Consider the following 23,893-nt stretch of genomic DNA (forward strand, 5'->3'; position numbering starts at 1 on the left):
CTGATGATTGTATTTTAGGTTTTAGAACATGCAGAACTTTATAAAGAATAACTTTTTTCATAAAACTAAAAATTAAAAAAGTCCTATTTGGTGTCAACTTAATTGGACAGACACTCTGTATATATAATAGAGTCACAAGCTCTGCCATAAGCTCTCGTATTTGCAAACTAGTGTTGCCCAAAATCGGTCTTGGTCTTGAAATCTTGGTCTTGTTCTTGCGTATTTGTAAGACCAAGACCGCCTAATTTTGGCAAGACCAAGACTGACCGTGCAAGATTTAAGCAAGAACAAGACTAAGCATGCGAGACTCTTGCGTTTTGCAGTTAGGACTGAGTGTGGTTTTAGCGAGACTCTCTCGCTAAAAATAATCTTCTTGCATTGCGACGTCGACAGTAATATCGTATCGATATTTTTTAAAATATGTCACCCTAGCTAATAAAAAATATAATTGTTACGGACACCCACTTAATAATTCAATTTTCTTCCCATTATAATTTAGTCAGGAGGAATCTAAATAAACAAATCTTATCGGCCTAAGATTATAAATTGTTTCTGCTGAGTGTGCGATGAGATCATTCGGTTAAACATAATTTACTGAACGAGCGCGGCTAATATTCAAAAGTAACGAGAAAAATTAATAACAGATAATGTCGCCTACCATGTAAACAAAATACCGAAATATTTAGAATAACTAAGTAAATTAATTCTCGGTTTGTTATTAGATACTTGGGGTATTGGATAGTAACGAACATAAAGTAACTAGTAGTATAGTAGTTACTTTTTCGACATCACTTAACTGCATTCCCAATTCAGCTTTCCTTTGAGTCTAATAATTGTTTTTCATCTAATCCTTGTCTCCGGAGTGACAAGTTTACAATTTGACATAAGGGACAAAGATTCAACTAGTTCTAAGTAGTGAGCGTTGGAATTATGGATCTAAAAGACCTAAAAGCAAATTTGATGAGTTTCTCGAAATAATTCATGCATCCCAAATTGCTTTGTGTAAATTGTGCCTACATAGAAAGGTTGAAATGAGAATGATCAACAGAAACACGTCAGATTTAAGGAAGCATCTAATATCTTTTCACAAAAAGGAATCACAAATATTTCTTCCTGAAAAACCAAAATTCGGTAGAGATATCACAAGCTTTTTAATAACCGCTAGAAAAAGTGGACATGTAAAAAATATACTTATTACCTTATTACCAATTACATATATTATGTACCTACTACTTTATTTTGATAAATTAATGTATTTATTAAGTAGGATCTCCTTAATTTAAAATAACTTCTTTTGATTACCATTGCTTTTTAACTATTCTTTATTTTTTCAAGTTAGTTTTTTATGTAAAAGTAGAGATAGGATTGGTAAAAACATTTATTTTGCTTTAATAAGTGGATTATAGTTTGTTATCTTATCATCTAAAAAATCTGTGCCCTTGATACATGTATGTGGATTTTTTGCCCATCATGTCCATCAACCCCTTTCTAAGTAGATAATGTTCTTTAAAATACAGGCATGCTTATGTCATTAATTTGTTTTTTTTTTGTTTTAACCATTTTTTAGCACATTTAAGCTTAGTAAATGCAAACATTTATTAAGAAACAGATTGACTTCCGTGGGGCCTGGTAGATACCTGAGTTAGTTAGAGCATAGGCACGGATCAACTTTTCTTATTGGCCAATTTTTAACTATGTAATTTTTATCCCTTGGACAACTGTCCCATTCAAACGAAATGGATATTCAAACAAAATTAACAACAGAAAATCTAGACGTGATAGAAAAAATCGGTCAACGAAGATAGATTTGGAGCATTGATATCTTCATATTTATGATAACTTTTGTGAAAGGAGGATTTTGTTGCAGACCAGTGTTATCAGAATATCATGCGTTTTTTTTTTCAAAAAATCGTCATTTTGTTACTATTTAAAATTAAGAGTTCAGATATATCTTTTTTTTTATGTAAATGCCAATAGTATATTGTGTAAAAATTAGAAACGCAAAATATTGAAACCAAGCCAAGATATCCCGAGTTAAACATAAAATTTCATTAACATTATGAAATCAAAATAATTGCTTTTTGTTGTTTATTCACGTATTTACCAATTTCAATAAAAAAAATTATTTAGAAAACTTGTATTTGTAAATTTTGGTACTAAATTTGCCCGATTGCGGGTTATGGGTTTATCGAAAACTAAGCACTTTTTGTGAGTTAGCCGCTCGCCTAATACCAACATATTTATAGTCATAAACCGAATTTAGAGTCATCCGAAAATGAGATAAGTACAGAGTATAATTAATCCATAAAAAACAAATTTTTAATACAGCTTATAATTAAGTAATACGTCTTAGTTTCCTCCGTTTTATTCAACTCTGTAATTTTTATTGACTAGTTTTGTAAAATAAGTAATTTGTCAGGACTACTGCTATTTATTGAAATATCTATGTATTCAATATTCATGTATGGTAATTTTTGCTGCAGAATGGGATGCCATCTTATTTAATGACATTTTATATAAGATATAATTTTGTTCAATTATAGTTAATACGAAAACTGAAATTGCAGGAAGTTAATGAGATATATGCGGGATAAACCTACGTTACTATGTTACTAGGAAAATATTAATTGGACTAAATGATGTTAAAAAACGCGGTGTATAATTTACGAGACACAACTCGAATAATTAGAGCACCAATTATTAACGCTTTAGAGGTACGACAGGGTTTACAATACACAACTTCAAAAAAAAATGTACGCTTTTTCTTAAAACTTACCTCTTGTACGTTATTCTCAAAGAAAACGATCAAAGTTTACAGAATGAGATAAACCCTGAATCGGTTTATTCGTCTGCATAATCTATTCGAGTGAACAGTTATGGGTGTGAAAATTGGACAATAAATAAGAAAAACAAAAACAAAATAAGAGCAACAGAGATGGAATTCCTAAGGAGAAGCTGCAGAGTAACAAGAAGAGATAGAATTAATAACATGGAGATTAAGAGGAGAATGGGAATGAACTCCGACATAATAGACTACATCGAACACAAGAGGTTAACCTGGTACGGACATGTCAGAAGAGCAGACCAAAACTGGGGGATAAATAGAATAACTGAGTGGAGCCCGATAGAAGAAGAAAGAGAGGCAGACCCCGAAGATCTTTCAGAGATGAAGTGGACGAAGCAATGAGGGGACTGGCTAAACAGGAAAAATTGGAGAAAACGGTTGAGTGAAGGAATACAGTGAACTCTTACTGTTATAAAAGAGTTTTTCAAATTGAATTCCTCGTCATTGTTTTGGTCAGGTTCAATTTCTAATATTTTTTTGTCGAAGTGGTCGAGTAATAAATTTCTGAATGATATTAATTTTGAATTACTGATCACTTCACGATTAGATTCAAAAGTATCATCATCTGGTGGTATCGCCGTAATATCGAGTGACGTTTTATTAGGAGAACCTAAACGAAAACAATTTTTTGCATATCAGGCGGACATCTCAATAAGTCAAAAAGAATTGTAGAAAATTGTGCATTCCTAGTTGTATTTCTTCCAAGCAGTTTTCATTTCCTTTATTAATGGTTTTATTTCTTCACTTCACCATTATGTTATCTGTCCTCTTAAAATGTTTGTTAAATTGTCAAATTAGTCAGTCTACTGATTCCAATTATCCAAATATCGTCTTAGAATGATAAGGTGAAAAATAAGGAAATAATGTAACTTTTTCCAGTTTTTAGATTTATAGAAATACACGGTTCTAAACCGTTTCCTTGTAGCACTTTACGTTTTACCTATAATGTTTTCGATAAACCACAAAAATAATTAGAAATATTTTATTTTAACGATTTCCAAGCTACAACTTAAAACGTCAAAAATAAAATATTTCTAATTTTATTTGTGACTTATTCCCATAAAATATAATAGTTAGAAAAATGTATCATTTTAAGTTCAACATTGGCTCCATATACACATGTAGGCAAACATATCCTGTATTGTTTTTAATTTGACAATTTATTTAATTTATTGTGTTATTAATCTTTTAAGTTTTTCCCTAGCACTAAGTAGGGACTAGAACAGATTATCTTATCAACGCCGTTTAATATATTGATAATGATATACACGAGTTTGTGTGTATATCATTATCCATTTGTTATAGTGTTTCGGCCTTTCTGTAAGTGCCGCTTCCAATACGGGTAGAGCGCTCGTGCCGGTATGAGACTGAGTAAAAGCTTGTCAGTACACCATGTAGGACAGATTGGACGGGGAAGTTCTCATCCCGAACAAGGTGCGTCCCAATGACTGACGAATCTGGATAAATAGGTATATAACAAAGGAATAGTAGTAATAGTAATTTGCTGTTTAAATAATCATAAAACTTCAGGAAGAAACCAAACAACTTTATACATTAAAAATATGGAAGAATAATTTTAACAAGGCAGATTAGATAGGCAAGCAAAGCTGGCTAATAATCGCACTGACTTCACTAACTGTGAGTTGGTTTAAACGATGGTTCAAACCCTGGGCAGAAAATGAAAAGTCTAACGTAGTGTACTACATCAAACGATGGAGTGTTTGAAGCATACAAAATAAACGAGGCCACGTTGCTTAAAGTCGGAAGAGATGTGCGAGTGGTTCTTTGTATACAAACTGTAGAATTGGGGAGAAAGAAAAGAAAAGAATACAGCTACTTGAACTAAACCAGAAATATTAAATGAACAGAATAGAAAACAAATAATAATATAATTGTCGAAAGGGCACCCACGAATTTTTTTTTTCACGAAAAAAATAATATTTTTAACGAGATAGTAAGAATGTTATTTATATGGTGTTAAAATATTTGTTTTTTAATGAGAAGGAGGTGGTAAATCTTCTAAAGACCGTACTGGGCCGTGTCCCCTTAAGGATGCCCTGGCGTGTGTTGGATTCTGAGTGGAAGACTCCATCCACACGCAATTCTCCCAGAGGAGTCATGCACAGTACAGTGGACCACTTCCATTATAATTCTTCTTTTGGTAGTTCCTGGTCCAAACCTTTCTTAATATAACAAAAAAACAATTTCCCGAATCGCTTCGAATAAAATTTTTTTAGACGTATCTCATCAAAATAAATTTGCAGCAATTTTTTGTTGAAAAAATTCCTTAATTATTTATTTTTAAGATTTTTTTTTTTCTAAAAAACTACTAAATGAATTGCAATTCTGTAAAAAGCTTTATAATCTTTAGTTATTTTTTAGTAAGGATAAATGGATTCTATCTTACTCAAAACATGGAACCAAATATTTCAAATATGTATTTTGAGCAATCTATCACTGTATGTGATAAAATAAGCGGGTACGGTCGCGGCGATACAGGTGGTGTGTACGGTCACGGCGCTTATACATCTTTGTTTACATTTAAAACTATGTTTTTAGCAAGATAGAAACCACTTATCTTGGTCAAAATATTCTTATTTATACGTGAAGGTTTAAAGATTATAAAGCTTTTTGTGGACTTGTAATTCATTTAGTAGTTTTTTAGAAAAAAAAATCATTAATTAAGGCATTTTAAAAAAAAAAATTGCAAACAACTAGAAAAAGACGCATTTTTTGAAAAGTTATCATGATAGAAAAAGCATTAACTTTGATGAAGTACGTCTAAAAAAATTTTACTTGAAGCGATTCAGGAAATTGTTTTTTTGTTATAAAATATTTGTTAATAACAATTTGAAGCCCACTTAAAAAATTTTTCAAATATACATTTGAACCTGAAAAAATATATAGAATCAAATAAACAAGGTTTGGTGCGGTAGTACTTCCAAGTATGGTCTCTGGCCCTCGGATCCTTGAGGATCATAGCTTCAGTCTTCTAGGTCGCCAGTGTGAGGTCCCTGCTTCCCATCCACGTCTTTACTTTGTTGAGGGCTCGATTCGCTCTATGCATGATTGACCAGTTTTTATTGTGCTATACCAGCACCACCAGGTCATCCGCATACGCTATTGCCTGTACACCAATGCCCAGGTCGGCTTCCAAAATCTCGTTGTATAGAACATTCTAAAGCAATGGCCCCAGGATGGAGCCCTGCATCACTCCCGCCGTGGTCCTCATAGAATTACCCCTCGCATTATTAATGCACCTATTTGTGAAGTAGTTCCTGACCAAGTTCTGCAGATATGGAGATATCCCCAATTCGCCAAGTAGTTTGACGATTATTTTCTAGCTAGCACTATTACAAGCATCTCTTATATTGTCAAAGAAAGCCACCATCCATCTGCTCCTACATATGGATATCTCCCTCTTAATCCTACTTATGCCGTCTACCACAGATTTTCCGTTCCTGAGCCCATACTGGCGGGCGGATATGCCAACTTTCTTTATTATCTCCCTCTTTAGTTTTGTCTTCACAAGAATTTTAAGGGCCTTGCGTAAGGTATTTAACAGGCATATAGGGATAATTCTTTTTTCGGTTTCGGAATAGGTATGAGATTTGCGGTTTTCAGATCTGCTCGGAACTCTTGTCTTCTTAGAAGGTTGTTCATAATATCCTGTGCCCATTGCACTTTCTCTTCGCTGATGATTTTTATTATTTCAGGTGCTATCTTATCAGGTTAAGGCGCTTTCCCTGCTTTGAGCGTTTTGCCAGCTTCCGTCACTTTTTCCCTTGTAAATTCATTCACTGCCCCTTTAAAATTCTTGACAAATATTCGATAGGTGTGTATCCAGATATCCTTTTCAAAATGTTCGTAAAGTTCTTTCCAACATCTTCTTTTTGCCGTTTATTTCTCGCACCAACTCTTTCTTCATGGCTTTTAGTCTTTGTATATCCTTTTCCATCGCTCAGTACCTCCCTCTGTCTCTCGTAACTTTTCTTCTTTGCTCGATGTAGCCTTTCTTAGCTCTTATTTCCTCAATCTTCTCTGTTCACCAGTAAGGACGACTGTTTGTTCTCCTACTCGTGGACTGCACCTTTCTACCATATCTTTAATTTTCTCGAATCGTTCTTCGAAGTTTCGGGCATGGCTCTCCATCTGTTGGATTTTCTCTTTCTCTTCTTAAGATATTTCAACTTGCCTCCCTCCCTTGGTTTTGTTACGTTTCCTCTAATATTAAACAAAATTTTATGATAAGTGAATATCCAGGGCGTCCCACTCTGTCATGATGTTAAAATACAGATGTTTTATGTATATAATAATTATTAAATATCTATATATTTTATATTTTAAATTTATGATAGTATCAAGGAGTCCGATAAATAATGAAGAACTAACTCTTGGTGGACAGCAAATAGTGAGAGTGACAAAATATAAATATCTGGGAGCTTAAATCAACACAGAATTAGATCTAGACCAAGAGATCAGGGTGCGAATAAAAATGGCAAGGGCAGCGTTCTTAAAATTCAAGCAATTATTCTGTGACAAAAATCTGAATACTGCTCTAAGACTGAGGTTTGTTGAATGTTACGTCTGGTCCCAACTATTGTACGGGGTAGGAACATGAACCTTGAAGCCTTTGAACTTTGAATATACCGGAGAATGTTGAGAATTTCATGGACTGCCAGGGTCACCAATGAGGAAGTGCTGAGTAGGATGGGTCGAGAAAAAAAATTGTTGAGAGCAATAAAAGTACGCAAGACTGCATATCTTGGACACACACTGAGGAATGATAAATAAAGTCTTCTGCAGGTCATCATGCAGGGTAGAGTCGATGGCAAAAAAGGAATAAGTAGAAAGAGAAAAATAAAAAGAGAGAATATTCGAGACTGGAAAAACTTGACTGTAGACGAATTATCCCACGTTGCAAAAGACAGAGAAACTTTTAGAAATGTGATCGCCAACCTTCGTTAATGGGGACGGCATAGGAAGAAGAAGAAGATCTATATATTTATAGTTACAATAAATTTAACATGAATAAGCAGAAAAATTCTAAAAAATTACTATGATTATATTTTCAATCAAACGTAAATAAACACAACTAAATTACCTAGATTCGTTTGTTGCAGTAATAATTTCTGACTTACTTTTATTAAGGTATAATATATAATTTAAGTTTAAATTAATTCAATTTTTCTTTATCTGCCAGCATCTAAAGAATAATTTTTACATACTTTCATAAAGTACTTAAGAAAGGATTCAAATTTTATAATTAATTAACATTTTACTTAAATTATTATTTTCACAGACTGTAAAAAAAGGAGACTTAAGAAAAAATTAAGAATTTATAGTTATTTAACATTATGTTGAAGTAATAAAAAAAATATGTGAGGTTAAAACTATTAAAAAATATTATTCGACTTCAAAAAACTTTTATTATTGATGTTGGGATTGTCAACAAATTAAAATAGGAAACGGAGTTTACTTATCTGGATTGTCCATTGATCGGCCTAAAAAGAACAGAAATGCCTTTAATGTATCTGCATCCAAAATTCTACGTGACATGAGGGGACGTAATAAGAAGTGACATGAAAGACGACAATAAATAAGTATAACCATCCCTTCATCTACTAGAAGAAATCTTAGTAAAGATAAACAAAAGTGTACTATATTTAAAGATGTGTATTTTTTCCTTTTGTAATCAAGCAGAGAGAAAGGGATCTTAGTGTTTCTTTTACGCTAAAAAATGTTACAAAAAAAAATTATGGAAAAATAAAAAAAAATACTTGGTGAACCGGAAGTAACATAACACAGTAGCTCTTTGCACCGCTGTCTGGAATGAAATGAGGACGTGATTTTCCTAAACCGGCGTTCCACCGAAATATTTGTTCGATATTCATATTGTGTGATCTCGTTAACCGATCAGATATATTCTGTTTTTATTAAGTTTTTAAAATTTAATATAGGGTCGGATAAAAGTTAATGCTTTATGAAATAAATTAAATTTAAAAAATTAAAGGATTTTGAAGCGTTGCAAGTACATAGTAGTATAAATCCAAATAGAATACGATTGTACTGATCGGCCTACTGGTGAGCAGTACGTCAAGAGATGATGTTAGTGATGCGACAAAAAGCTGTCGGACTACAACACATAGATAAGTCATGGAAATAATAAAACATTTTGGAAGGAAGAAAATATATCCATCACATCACTAAGGGAAAGCATTTAGAAAATAGTATTTTTATTAATATTCTTTAGTTGTAGTTTATTTATACGTTTAAATTATAGAGAATGATAATATTTTTAATTAATTATTTTTTGTTTTAGTTCAAAATGGCAAAGAAAAAGAAACAGCTACACCCACAGAAGTAGAACAAGAAGATATTATACAAAAATGTATAGGAGTTTTAGGAAGGTGGCATATTTGGTTATGCTTTGTAATATTTCTAGTCAAATTTGGTGTTTCTTGGCACCAACTTAGTATAGTATTTCTAGCTCCACCTATAAATTATTATTGTATCAATAATGCAACAGACAAATGTTTGTCCAATTGTACTCATTATCAATATGATACGTAAGTATATACTTTTAAAATACTTATTACAACAATGTACTAACATTAACCCAGATAACCCTGATATAAGAAATTGTATTAAAACTGCAATTTTTTGTTAATAATATCTTTTATTTGGCACACCTGAGTACATTACTGAAATAATATTTCAAAAAATAGCAACGTACACCAAAAAAAATTACAGTCCTACATCTAGGACGTCAGGACCAAGCATTACCATTTGTGTGGTAACTCACAAAGCAGCTTACATGGACACCAACATAACATTTTTGACACCTTGTAGTAGTTTTTTTTATGGCAGTAGCGACATCTCGTTTGTTTTTCTTGGTCAATCACATAATGATGCATTCCATAGAAAAGAGAATCGGCATTTTCTCGTCGACTTGGCCGTCCACAAGAAGATGAAGTCACTTTTGTATAAAGTTCAAGAAGTGAAGTTGCAATGCGTCGTCGAAAAGCTAATTGATCCAATGTGCCCTGATTGCTTCTTTTTTCCTCTAATACCAGTTCTGTATAAACTTGTAATAAACTAATACAAGTTCAAAGAGAGGTCTAACTTTACTGAATTTGTCAGAATGGTCCATATTATTATTATCGGCAATATGCAGAACACTCATTATAAAATCAAACATATCCCTAGAAAGTGCCCCAGAAACTAGGGAATTACAAACATCTCTATCCTTTTCCCAATACATCTTTTTTCTTAGGGACTGAGCGTAACCACTAAGAGTAAGAATTCCTACAAACGCTTTCATTTCTTGGATACATATAGGCTTATTTTTCTTATTTTTCATACTTGCATATCTATTGAATTGGACAACCAGTAAATCAAAATGTCTTCATCAAACAACTTCATGAACCAGTCTATGGGAGTATTTTCTGTATCAGTATTGAGCATTATCATTATCCTTTGACCAATCATCAAGTATTAATGCTTCCCCTGAGATGTTTGCTACTTCAGACCATTTGTTTTGACACTGGAATATCATCATCCGAGTCGGAGTCAACCGAACGAGGCACATGGATTTCAGCTACAATTCTTAACATGTTTGAAGTCAAATTATCCGGAGACACGTTTTCTTGAACTATATCAGCTTGAGAATGGGGTGATTTCCAGGAGCCAGGACATTTTCTTGCGTCCCATTCCTCTCTTGCCTTCAATTTTACCCTAGATTATAAGTTGGAGGAACTGGTATTTTTCATTTCGCATGATGTGACCTAGATACGCCGTTTTCCTTTTCTTGATGGTTTCGAAAAGTTGGCGTTCTTGGTTTATTCTTTTAAGGACATCTATATTTGTGATTTTCGCTGTCCATGGTATTTTTAGGATACGGCGATAGAGCCACATTTCGAAAGCTTCTAATCTGTTTATATCCCTCGTTTTGAGTGTACAGCCCTCTACGCCATATAGCAGCACTGACCACACGTAGCACTTAGTAAACCTTCGTCTCAGTTGAAGATCGAACTCTGAACAAGTTATCCTTTAGATTGTTAATATTTATTCCGGTTACTGTCGGTTTTGTGATTAATTATATTCTTTCTAGTTTTAAATCTAAAACAATTTTTGCTCTGATTAGGCTATGGTCGCTACCTGTTTGAAATTTATTTATCACTGACATCTTTTATTGTAGCAATTTTGTTGGTTAGAATGAAGTCAATTTTGTTGTTAGTGGTTCCATTTGGTGCGACCAAATCCATTTTCTGTTCGATTTTTTCTTAAAGAACTAGTCTTTCTCCCCTTTCATTTCTCTCACCGACTCCATACTTACCTACGACTTGGTTTTTTTTCGTTTTTCTTTCCCACTTTGTCATTAAAGTCACCAATTAAATACTTAAAGTTATTTTTATTGTTATTTAATGCTTCAGTTATTTTATTGTAGAGTTTCTTTATTTCTTCGTCAGTGTGAGTAATTGTTGGTTTGTATAATTTGTATTATTGTATCTCTTTGATAGTTGTAACGTTAAGCAAGCTACCCTATCCGAGATACTAGTTATTTCTATTACTCTTCATTTCTATTTCTTGTTGATTAGGAGTTCACTACCGCCTGTTCCTGTTACCTTTTATAATTTTTTTTAGGAGCTTTTAATCACTACAGTTATAGGCGAAAATATGGGCGCAAAAAGCAAAAATTTTCGATTTTTTTAGATTTCATTAAAAAAAAATTAAACATAAGGTATACGTCTATCGCATATCGTGATTATTAAAAAATAATCAAATAACCATTATGGTCTGCTTTTCGACAGATCCAAGATAAAGCTATTCATTTTACTTTTACTTTACTTTTATTTTCCTTTTATTTTACTTTTATTTATTTTATTAAAAAATTGCAAAAATTATTTTTCTTTAAAAAAAAAAAGAGTTTATTCCGTATGCTGCTAACATACCCGTATCAAATTTTGTCGCTTACCTCTTTTTTCTAGTGTTTGTTGAATTTTAAGCTGTTTGCAGAATACGTCATTTATCATTTTATCCCAGTATTTTTCTCGTTTTTTTCGTTTTATACTCGATTGCGTTCAAAATCTGAAACACTTTCTTGTAGTCTTGTAGAATAATTTATATGCCAGTCCATGACAATAGTTTTACACAGGGTTCATTTTATTTATACAAGGTGTACGAAGAAGTAACAAATTAAACCAAATTTTGTATAATATAAAAAATATTTTTTAGGTCCATATTTACTAACACTATATCCATGGAATGGGATCTTGTGTGTTCAAAATCGTATTTACTCAGTCTTACTCAGACATTAACAATGCTGGGAATCTTAGTTGGAAATATGTTATTTGGATTTTTGTCTGACAAGTAAGTAAACATTGATGATTCCAATTAAAAATACTGTTCTTTTTGTTTTTTTTTTATAAAACGTGTATGATTAATAATAGGTTTGAATATTTTAAAATATATGTAATTTGAAGGTCAGTATGGTGAGCAAAATAAAAACAAATATTTGCGTTGCAAGAAATCTTTAAAGGAAATTCCCAAATTTTATGTACTATAATTAAGATGCGATATTGTAATTTGCATAATATTCGGTAAAAACCAAACGGTTTGGTATTCTCTTCTCCTTTAATTAAAATACATAAATTATATCGTACAAAAATAAATACAACATTTAGAATAAATGTAGCTTGTATGCAGCTTGTAAGACTAAGATTGCGCAGCTTACAAAATTATGCAGAGATTGAGAATTAATATAAAATTAGAAATAAAAATAAACAAGAAGATTCATAAAACTGTTTTTAAAGAAAAAGTAGAACCGACATAGATATTACTGTATTAAATATAATCAAGAAACTTTACCAAACTATTACATATAGATGTCCAACATCATTTAGAAAATTATACATATAAAACCAAAAAATCTATCTATATAAAAGGCTATGATGATAAGTAACACCGTTTATCCAGTAAGGTAACGACGCCACCTAGGAATTTAATCTGAACTACCAACATTTGACATTTCAAACATATTTGGTTCTTGAAACGATACGGTTTATTTATTGTTGCTAATTAATTCTACAAATTGATGATTCAAATATTTATAATCGAAAATTTTACTCCTTCATAATAATTAATTTTTTCGCAAAATTGCTAAAAGTATAGGTTACTGTAATTGTAAGCTAAGAGTAATGACGTATAGTATATATTTATTATATGTCATTGGATAAGATAAACATACACTACCATAAAAATAAAATGACGTTTAACAAACGTCAACGGTTTACCAAAATAAAATAAATTTAAAATTAAATAAGATTAAAAAAATTAAATAAAGGTAAATAGAATTATATAAAATTAAATCAAATTAAACAGAATTACGTACACTTAAATAACAATTAAATAAAATTAAGTAAAATCAAGTAGAAGCTTTACCTGTAAAAACGCTGCTTTACCGTTTCTGTTTCATTTCCCATGTAAAATCCCATAAGGTTTATTCTGCACATTCCTTGAGCGTTTTGTGGTGGGGGTAGAATATTTCGTCGGATCGTGACATACATACATCGTGCGATACATCATTGTAAATGAGAGCGGGTAACGAATATGTTAACACAGAAAAAAAATACATTGCGGCATTGCTGAGAGGACATTACATCATATCTTCTTTGTTATTGGTCTGATTGGAGCGTGTGATACGTTAAATGAAGGAGAAGGATATGACGAATATATTAAGATAGAAAAAACAAATAAGGTGACTACCAAAAGGGCAATATACAGTCTCTTCATTATTAATGAACGTATAGTTACATACGAGACGTCATAGGGCACTATGGATAAAAATAGTGTAACTTAAAGACAAATTTTGATTTATTGACTTAAAGAAAGCCTATAGCTGAGTACAAAATAAAGAACTGAACGAATCCTAACATGCGGCATAGCAAATGAAAGTGGAGAAAATAACGAATATATTAAGTAAGAAAAAACAAACAAGGCGACTACCAAAAGTATACTACACAGTCAATTACTTATTTTCAATCATTATATCAATCATTTCTCTCACTGTAACAAAATTCACACCTGTTTCTCTTTCCATTCTGTTCCTTTCTACTAACCATCTGTTGCAATCTAACATCGTATGTGTCACAGTGTCCGAGTATCCACAGAATAGGCATTCATATGTGTCAGCCTTTCCGAACCTAGAGAGGGAGGCCCTAAAACACCCGTGTCCTGTGAGCACCTGCATCAGGAAATAATCCAGTCGCCTGTGGCCACAGTCCACCCAATCTCTTATGTTCGGGATCAGCATTTTCGTCCACTGTGCCACATCCTCCGTGTTGTTCCATTCTTCTTTCCATCTTTTAATTGACCTTTCCTTTTCCTGTCTTCTCTCGGCCATAGTAAGGTTTGGGCATCTTCTCTCAAAGAGCTCTTTTCTTTCCACCGCCAAAACATGCAACGGAACACATCCGGTGATGATCCACAAGGCTGCCGCAGACACAGTCCTGTAGGCGCATGCCACTCGCAACAGACTTATTCTGTCCACTCGTGTCATGAGCCTCCTATAGGCCGTTATCTCTACCGCTCCACTCCAGACTGCTGCCGCGTAGAGGACGATCGACTGTACAACACCCTCCTCCTTTCGGATTTGGGTCACAATGTTGGGCATCACCCTCCCCAACACAGCCGCACTATTCGCAGACTTACGTGCCACCTCCCATACGTACTCCCCTCATTTTCCATTCTGGTGCAATGTCACTCCTAGGTACTTTACGTGTGTCTTGGGTGTTAGACATGCTCCAACACATTGCAATTCAACACTTTGCCTGTTCCTTTTCCCCTTCAGAATGATGGCTTCGGTTTTCTCTGCCGCAAATTTCAGTCCGTTCATCCATTTCTTTACGACGCCGCCTGCATTCCGAACCCGGTATTTGAGATCTGGCTCATCCCGGGCCACTACCAGTACAGCGAGGTCATCCGCGAATGCGAACAGGGTTGTTCCCTCTCCGTATTCACAGTTCATAACTCCGTCATATGCCAGGTTCCATATTCGAATCCTAGCATGCGACATAGCAAATGAAATGGAAGGATATTACAAATATATTCAGATCGTCTGGTACATTTATCGTTCAGTTTTGCTGTCATATTACCCCTATTAATGGCTTTTCTATTATGACTATTGTTACTGTATCCATTGTTAGTTCTATTGGTTCTCCATATATTTCTATATTATGTATTTCTACTGTGTTCTGATATTCGTTGTAGATGATTTGTTGTCTTTTCTAATTTTGTCTATAAATTTCCGTGATTCTGTGTATCTTTTTCTCCCTAGTGTGTCTGAAGTTCCATACACTTTTGTCGAATGCTTTTACCTTATTTTTTGATATTATTTTATTAAAAAAGTTCCTTTGGCTAACATATATCTGTATATCTTCTTCATTTTTGTACGTAGCAAATTTTGGTATACTTTCTTTTTTATTATGACTTCGTCTTCGGCTGTTTCTGTCCACATTTTATTAACATAAAATTTAAATATCCTAATTACAAAAAGAATACCTTTTAATTCCTTTTAGTGACTCCAACTATGCTTTTTCCTGTGTCATGACTACAGCTCAAAATAATATAAAGATCAAAAGCTCAAAAGATAGAAAAAATATTTTTAAAAGCCCCTCTGAGAGTACAGGCGTATAAAGATCGTTTACCTAATGTACCTTTACCACCTGAACCTGATAATTTTGAGGAAATTAGAGACGTCATTTGTAGTTTCGATGTAGATAGGTCAGGTGCAAAAAAAATGTGTGGGCGTTTTAAAGTAACCGTTATTAAAAAGTAATTTGGCACATATCCAAACCAATTTTGTAAATATTGCTGAATCAATTACTAGACTAGAAAAGCGAAACATTTCATTAAACCACAGTATTGAAATTATATCAATTCATTAAATGAAAAAATTAAACACCTTGGGGAAACCAACAAAGTGTATCAAAAATTCTGCGAAGTGTTAGAGAAAAATGAGCGATATCAAAAAATAATTCAAATAAATAATATTATTAAGATGGGTAATTGTAAAAATAATTTAATTTTACAGGTAGACCCCTCAATTATACAATATTTTAAGTTTGTTCCTTTAACTTCATGTGAAGTAGAAAGAAGTTTTTCAGCTTATAAACAATTATTATCAGATAGACGGCACAGTTTTTTTCTAGAGAATTTAAAGAAACATTTAATAATATATAGTTTTAACCGTAATAATAGTATAATAAAGAATGATGCTGATGATGAATGATGATGAATCAAAGAATAAATGAATCTAATGATGTATAGTTTGTTTCACGAAAAATGGTTGAGTGCTTAATGGTTACCTGAGTTGATCCTATTGTGTACACAAGAGTCTCTCAATAAACTACCGAAGTACACAGGGTCGCACTTCAGAAAGTTTGTTATTTAATATATTTCATTGGTAGCTGTGTAATACACGATTATAAAAATTTATTAAATTATTTCATATGGTCTTTTCAGGTTGTTCAAGTGAATATACTTGATAATTGAACAATTTTTAACATGAAGAAAGTAGTTTTTTTTTGTTCTACGTGAATAATTGTAGTATATGGATCTAAATTCAGAAAGGTACTTTCCTTCACACTTTTTACAGGCTTAGGACTGTCAGCAAAAAACTGGCGTGTTTAAAAGTTTTTACTCTTCCTAATCGGATATCGATAAAAATGTACAGTAATAATAGTTCTATTTACAGTATATACATACAAACGAATACATAATGTACAAAAAATAGATGAATTGAAAAAAAAATATAGAAAAATATATACAAGTTAATATTTACAAAAAAAAAATACCCAAAATAACCAAAATATATTTATGAATTCCTAAATACCTAATTCTGTTTCGCTGTGGCTATCCTCTTCAAGATTAATAACAATTGGTTTAATTATGTGATTCAAAGTAACATATGAATTTTCTACGTTTATTACATGGCGTACTGAATTTTTCCAACTTTCTGGGGAGATATCATCAACACATTTCCTTATTAATTCGACTACACTACCACTTAAAGTCGGAGAAACATTTTGTGACCTAACATTTGACTTTAGTTGGTGCCACAAATGCTCTATGGGATTAAATAAACAATAGTAGGGCGGAAGCCGTAACACTGTATGTCCCATGTCCTCGGCCAATGCGTCACAAACATATACTTTTTTAATAGAAAATGATTTTAACACTTCTAACAGTTCATTTTTTAAATAACTTTCTTCAAAATATATATCGTTTTCTAACAGGTAGTTTTGAATTTCAATTTTCGTGTTATTTGCACTTGGAGACTTATGTAATTGACGACTGTGGTAACTTGCATTGTCCATTACTATCACACTATTTTGAGGAAGGTTAGGTATAAGACAATTCTTAAACCATTGCTCAAAAAGCTCTGCCGTTGTATCCTCATGGTAGACCACGCAGGAGTCTTTAATGTTCTATGCAAAAAGCCATAAGGCATTTGGCACTCAACCACTTTCTGATCCTGCATGTAAAATTTTCATTCTTTTCCCTTTGTTTGATAAAGCTTTTGTTTGACACCTACTGGAAGAATCGGACCATCCTTTGGATGGTGTTTCATGAGTGTCAAACCATGTCTCGTCCAGATAAATTATTGGTCGATCTTCTATACGGTACTTTCTTATGGAAGTTATATATTCAGTACGCCACTTTTGTAAACGATGGGACTCCATAAGCACTTGCCTTTTGTCAATTGTACGATATCTAAAGCCCATTTTAGACAAAATCCTCCAAAGACTAATGCGGCTACAGTTTATTTGTGTATCATCATTAGTAAGCCGTTGTTTTAAAGCATCTAATATAGGTATCCGTTGCTCTTCGTACATTGTGTAAATTTTTCGTCTTATTAAGTCCTTATCACTTTCGTCAATACATTTGGTAGAACCGGCATCCTTACGCTTCCTTCTTGACTTAATGGGATTTGATGTAATATTTTTCACTGTGGTTAGAGGTATTTTCGTTAAATCAGATATTTTACTGGCAGCAGTATTAGCAGTAAGTCCTCTTGTAAGTAAAGAACTATATATTGTTTTTACGATTTCTCTAGCGTCAGCAGATAAATGCTTTTTCTTTGCTGGAACACTGGAAGAAGCACCATCAATGTTTTTCCACGGACGCCACATAATGCTGTTTTATAGGTACAAATAGGTATAACACTGGTAACACTTGTAACACTTTCAACTAAATGAAACAAAATGTATATTTAAAAATTTCTCATCGGTTTTATATACTTTTACAAATTATAAAGAATAGAGGGAACCTGTATAATTATTCCAGGAAATACTTAACGATCAACAAATTTATTGTGGTCATTAAAAGATCAACCATTGATAGTGAAACTCACTGTTAAAATGTTTACAACTTTATGAAATAAAATGTATTCTAATGGTTTTTATAATTTTATACGATTTTTTAATCGTTTTTATATTACCAGGAATTTATTATACAAACAAGATAACGACACTCCACAGTAGCTTCAATTTTACCTGAATACTTACCTGCTCAACTAATGTTGACTAAGCTGGGGTACTTGCGGTCGGGTTTTATTGCAATCATTAAGCACTCAACCATTTTTTGTGAAATAAACTATACATAATATAAATTTCAAGAAACATTTTTTGTAAATGTAGCATAAAATAAATTAAAGTCCTTCAATACAAGTTTACTGCGTTTTTTATTTATATGCATTAAATGCATTAAAGTATAAAAAGCATATTTTAGAGCATATTTCATCTGTGTTTTGTGCATTTTTGCATGCATATTTTAGTGTTTTTTAAGTGCATATTTCCCGAGCACTAGTCATGATTTTTTTTAGTCATCTGCTATATAGTGATTTTTGTCTCCATTTTATTTATTGCAATAATTTTTATCTGCACATAAATGAATTTTTTTCATAAAATACCTGATAATATTTCCAGGCCAATTACTTATTATGCAAAGTCTATTTATAACTTCCGCTAAGATGGTACCGTTGTGTCTACATTACTTAGAAAATGTAAGAACTGTTAGATTTCATTACACACTGGTAGAATCTATCAATATAAATCCATCTATAATATTAAATTTATTGATTTAAATGTGTTATCAACTACTCTGTTGTATTATATGACCCGCTGTACCATATTATCGGAAACCTAATGCCAGATATAATAAATAAAATATCCTATGAAAAATATATTGTGGCTCGAAGTGAACAATACTGAACTTTAGCACTTTATTATAATTTACACTTCCTTGTTTAAAACCGACTTTATCAAAGTTACAAAATAGGTTAAAATTATGGAATCACCATTGTTTGGATACTGAGAAAACACTCAAATTATGTTCTTACGTAAAAAATAGAATAGTAGAATAATATAAATATAATACAACCTCTAAGGTAAACAATAATTAATTCCTCAGTTAATTTTTTTTAAATTACCCATGTAGGGCCCTCGATCATCACTTAAAACAAATGAAATAGTTTTTTTATCCGGTTCTCCAGGGTCTTACGCCTTCAGGTTGCTAGTTTCCATGCTCCAAATCCCTCCTGAAGGTTCCACTCCGTCATTACTCTTTAAACGCCTCCGATATTACCCTTTAAACGTGTTTCTTAAGACATTCCCACTAGTACACAAACAAAAAAAAAATTGGAGAGAAGAAAAAGAAAAAAATTATAATGTGATAGTTACTAGTGCTAAACCAGAAATATTGAAATAATACAACAAAGAAAAGAAATGTTTATACATATACAAATATTTTATACATTCTGTATAACAGGTGTAAAACAAATAAACGATTATACCTATATCTGAAAAATGCTTATAAATAATTATTAATTTTCAAATGATTTTTTCGTCGACAAACCAAACATTTTTACATATTGAAAAATTTAAATAATATTTATTAAGCAGAAAGGCGTTTAAGATTTAATAACAATGCAGGGCTCCTGCCATCCCCTTATACGTATTTTGACCTTATTAGATCTCCTCATAGAGATTGATGCATCTAGTTTATTATCTGGATTAAAAATCTCTCCCGTCAGAAAAGAATAATTATAAAAATAATTATATACAGGCCGTTACAACGCCATCTAATAACAATGCTATCTATGCCATCTAATTTCTTACTTGGCGAAACTAAAATTCAGATATTTATCTACTGCGCTTTCTACAATATACAAAGTAGATATATTGATGTATTAACCGACAAGGGTAATCTACAATTTGCATTCCACAACTCGTCGATCCACGACGTCAAATATACTTCGCGAATTAGTTTCTAGTACTCACGAACATGAGTAAATAAATAAAGCAGAAAGTCTGAGATTTGAGTCGTTTGAGATTTTATTTCAATACAGGGCTCCTACCATCCGCTTATACGTATTTCGATCTTATTCGGTTGCCTCAGAGCGACTTATGCTTCTGAATTGGAATTAAATCCCTCCCGCCATAAAAGAATAATATAAAAATAATTATATATAGATTGTTATTAGAGTGCTTTGTAACATCCTAAAATTCGTTCATCCGAATCCAAAACTGTTCATGTAAAAAATAAACATATAAAATTATAAATAAAATTTAGTAAATAATAAAAAAATATATTACAATAGAAAAATAAAGAATCTATGAATGTTAATACAAATTAAGGAATATTAATATATATATATATATATATATATATATATATATATATATATATAGTTACGTAATATTCCCAGTTAAATGCAATCTATTGTTCTGCAAAGGGCTCCAAAAATATCCATACATCCTCCAAAGTGCCCCTAAATCCTCCAAATTTTATCAGAAGGAACATCTACTACATGTGACTGCTTTCATCCATTGCAGGACAGATAAACAATTTAAATTGGACGACCAATAGTATAGAAAGGCAAAAAAAGCAGTTAAATATTTGGAGCGAATGATCTCTACTTTTTCCTTCTGTACAGAAGTGAAAGAAGAAGCTATTAGCGCCCTATTCACACGAAAACTGGTAGAAGCCTATATCGTCGGTATACTGCGAAAACTAGGTAAATGTCGGAATACCAAAATCGAGAAAAAAAGTTTTTGAAGTTTACTTTTTTATTGTGAATTAAGCAGTCAGCTTGTTTTTGATATTACGTATTCTAGTGAAAGATGCATATATCTGAAATGATATTCTATCATTAGTTTGAAAAAGTTGAGACACCTATCTGACTAGTCCTAAATTTAAATTGGAAATGCTATCACTTACCTGGTTTTACCTGTAAATCTATATAAATCAGTTACTCTGCAAATAACATATTTAACACAAATATAATAAACCAAGTATATTATTTTCCAGTTTTGTGATCGAGATATGAGGCTTTTACTAGGTAATAGCAATGTTTTAAGGTAGTCGATATTTATGACATTTAACTGGTTTTACCTGAACATTTTATTAACAGCTGTTTGTAGTTATAGTTATTATTTATATGAATGATAGGGAGTTTTATAGAAAAAAACAAATTTATTTCGAATATAATAATAACAATATTATTATTATGAGCCTTCCTCGTCCGATTCGTCACTAAAAGCAGGCTCTGGTAAGATGTCTGTTATATCATTTCCCGTTTTCAAATTACGATACCACCCGTGATATTCCTACGGTATCACTCCCTTATCACATAGCTGTACCAAATCTCTCTTTTCTGCTATACTAATTGGCAAATGTGCATCATAAAGTCGCTTAAGTTCTTCATACTTTTTTATCATCAACCTTGATATTTTTAGTTCCTCTTGCATTTTGAAAAACAGACAAGTAATCTGGCATCTCATAGATAGATCTGTGTTTTTAGCGGTTTCGATACTACTATGCATAGAGTCAACTTCCATATAGGAATGTCCAGACTATAAAAATTTGTGTTCAATAATATTTAAGTGGTCTATGTTTTGAATAGCCCATAATAGTAAGGCTGCAATATGCTGATTACGATTCTGTCCTCCGTAGTTATCAGAAAATAAACTTATTTCACTTACATACTCTGGAACACATTTTGATAAGTAGTGGAGTATAATGCTTCCTATTTCAGAACTTCCTCGTCGACCGTTAATTTCTGACCAGGCAAAACAGTAAGCTGCATTTGGTATGCGGCTTCATATACACACAAATTGTAGACGCATAATTTTCGAGAATAATATAGTTGTCCAGTCAATCCACTTGGAATCTGTAGTACGTCCTGTAGATCGAAAGTAATTGAAACAAAATCCCGTTGTCCATTAGATCTTTTGTTATCATTTTGTTTTTCAAGAGTACATACTTCTTTTCTTTTCTGATGTTCTCTGTAACTGTCTTCTTCTAAATCCGATTTGTCAGTTGGATTAGCCCTATCATATTTATTACAAACTAAACATTGATCTTTTTAGGAACAAAAAAGCTTAAATTATAGTCGTTAGAAAATATTCTTCGATATGTAATTTCGTTAACACCTTCCAGTTTCTTCTGCTCACAGTCATAAAGTTGATACATTTTTCTTATACTTAAATTTTTGTCCAAATATCTACGCTTTGAACTTTGGCGAATATAATGTGGGCCATCGTTAGAAAAGACTCAATATGAGCCTTCGCGATTTTTTGGGTTTTACCGCTTGTTTTATTTGGCGGTGTATGCTTGCCACTTTTATCCGTGTCTGCATAACAGCCTAGAATATCAGTTTTTCTTACATCTTGTATTAACGACGCTGATATACAAAGTGTGTTATAAAAAAATTTCTCACATACCTGTATGTCTTGACCATTCAAAGAAAAGTAACACTTTTTGGAAAATGCACGTGGTTTTTTAAACTTCGACGAACTGCAACGATACATGCAATAAGAAAATGTTTCTGGTCTGTATATTCTAACTTTCAATAATCACGACACAGTCTTTGTCAATAATCACACACACATTTGTAAAAGCACTCTGGGGAATTAACTGGCTTTGACAATTTTGCTGGTCTATTTTTTTTTATGTCATAAGGCAAACCCTCAGCACGCCTCCTTTCTGCAACATTTATTACCCAATCTTTGGAGTTAGCTTTTCTCCAACGTGTTAGTGGACGTACGTCTTTCCATACTTTGTCAAGAAGTAGATTTAATATCCAACTAGCTATTTCAGTTGACACTAAATTGTTCGTGGGTGCACCTATTTCAATATCTTTTTTCTCATCATTTAGGCTATCAAGGACAGCTGTGTGGAATTGATATAGACTTCCTATAATAATAGAGAGAGCGATCCCTCTTCATTTGGCTGATATTTGGGGACTACATCTGAAAAGTCACTATCAAAAATGGATTCCACCATTGAGACTATATTGTTCTGAGAATCATCAAGAATTGAACTGCTGTCTTCAGTTATTCTATCTGTGTATGTGTTATAAGATCATTTATGGTTTTAGCTTAGTATTCATTTCTAAATTTTAACTCAACTCGTTTTCAGGTAGAATGAAGTAAGTGTACTTAAAGGTTTTTACTAGTCGATATGAAAGAGAAATTTTAATAAATCATACACGTTACATGTATTAATGACACTTATCACTTTTTACTGAATATGATATGCAGTAGTAGAAATATATTGTTGTTTGCTGGAACAGAACTTTGATTTTATGGAAGTTAGCAGCGATATATTGTTTCATTTGAAAATAAAAAGTTGGATAGGTGTAAGTTATTTGTTTATTACACAAATTATCTGCTGAATGGTAAGTCGTATCATTTATTGGGTTTTACCTGTACGTAGAGTGGAAAAAGCTGAGAATTTTGGTATACTTAACTCAATATTTTAAAATTTGTCATTTACCTGGTTTTCGCAGTATACCGACGATATATAAATTATAATGGATTACCTGATGAACATTTTCGGGAAAACACAACACAAATGACCCACTCTGCGATCAGAAATGGAATGTTATTAATATTCTATTCTGGAAAACTATTTTACACGGAGCAAGCTTATTCCTGTCGGAATTACGCTATAGCTTAAATCGTTCGATCTAGTTCGACCAAT

General features: G+C 32.3%; 1 protein-coding gene across 2 annotated transcripts in view; it reads left to right on the forward strand.

The window, feature by feature from the left end:
- Nucleotides 1-23,893, forward strand: part of LOC140443867 (organic cation transporter protein-like) — a 122,532-nt gene that overhangs the window by 82,513 nt on the left and 16,126 nt on the right. For both annotated transcript variants that reach the window (XM_072535360.1, XM_072535361.1), the window contains exons 2-3: nucleotides 9,168-9,414; nucleotides 12,083-12,217. In XM_072535360.1, the coding sequence (XP_072391461.1) occupies nucleotides 9,168-9,414; nucleotides 12,083-12,217 (382 nt within the window). The remainder of the gene's footprint in view (nucleotides 1-9,167; nucleotides 9,415-12,082; nucleotides 12,218-23,893) is intronic.

This window comes from Diabrotica undecimpunctata, chromosome 6, assembly GCF_040954645.1.
Source record: "Diabrotica undecimpunctata isolate CICGRU chromosome 6, icDiaUnde3, whole genome shotgun sequence".
Classification (NCBI taxonomy): Eukaryota; Metazoa; Arthropoda; class Insecta; order Coleoptera; family Chrysomelidae; genus Diabrotica; species Diabrotica undecimpunctata.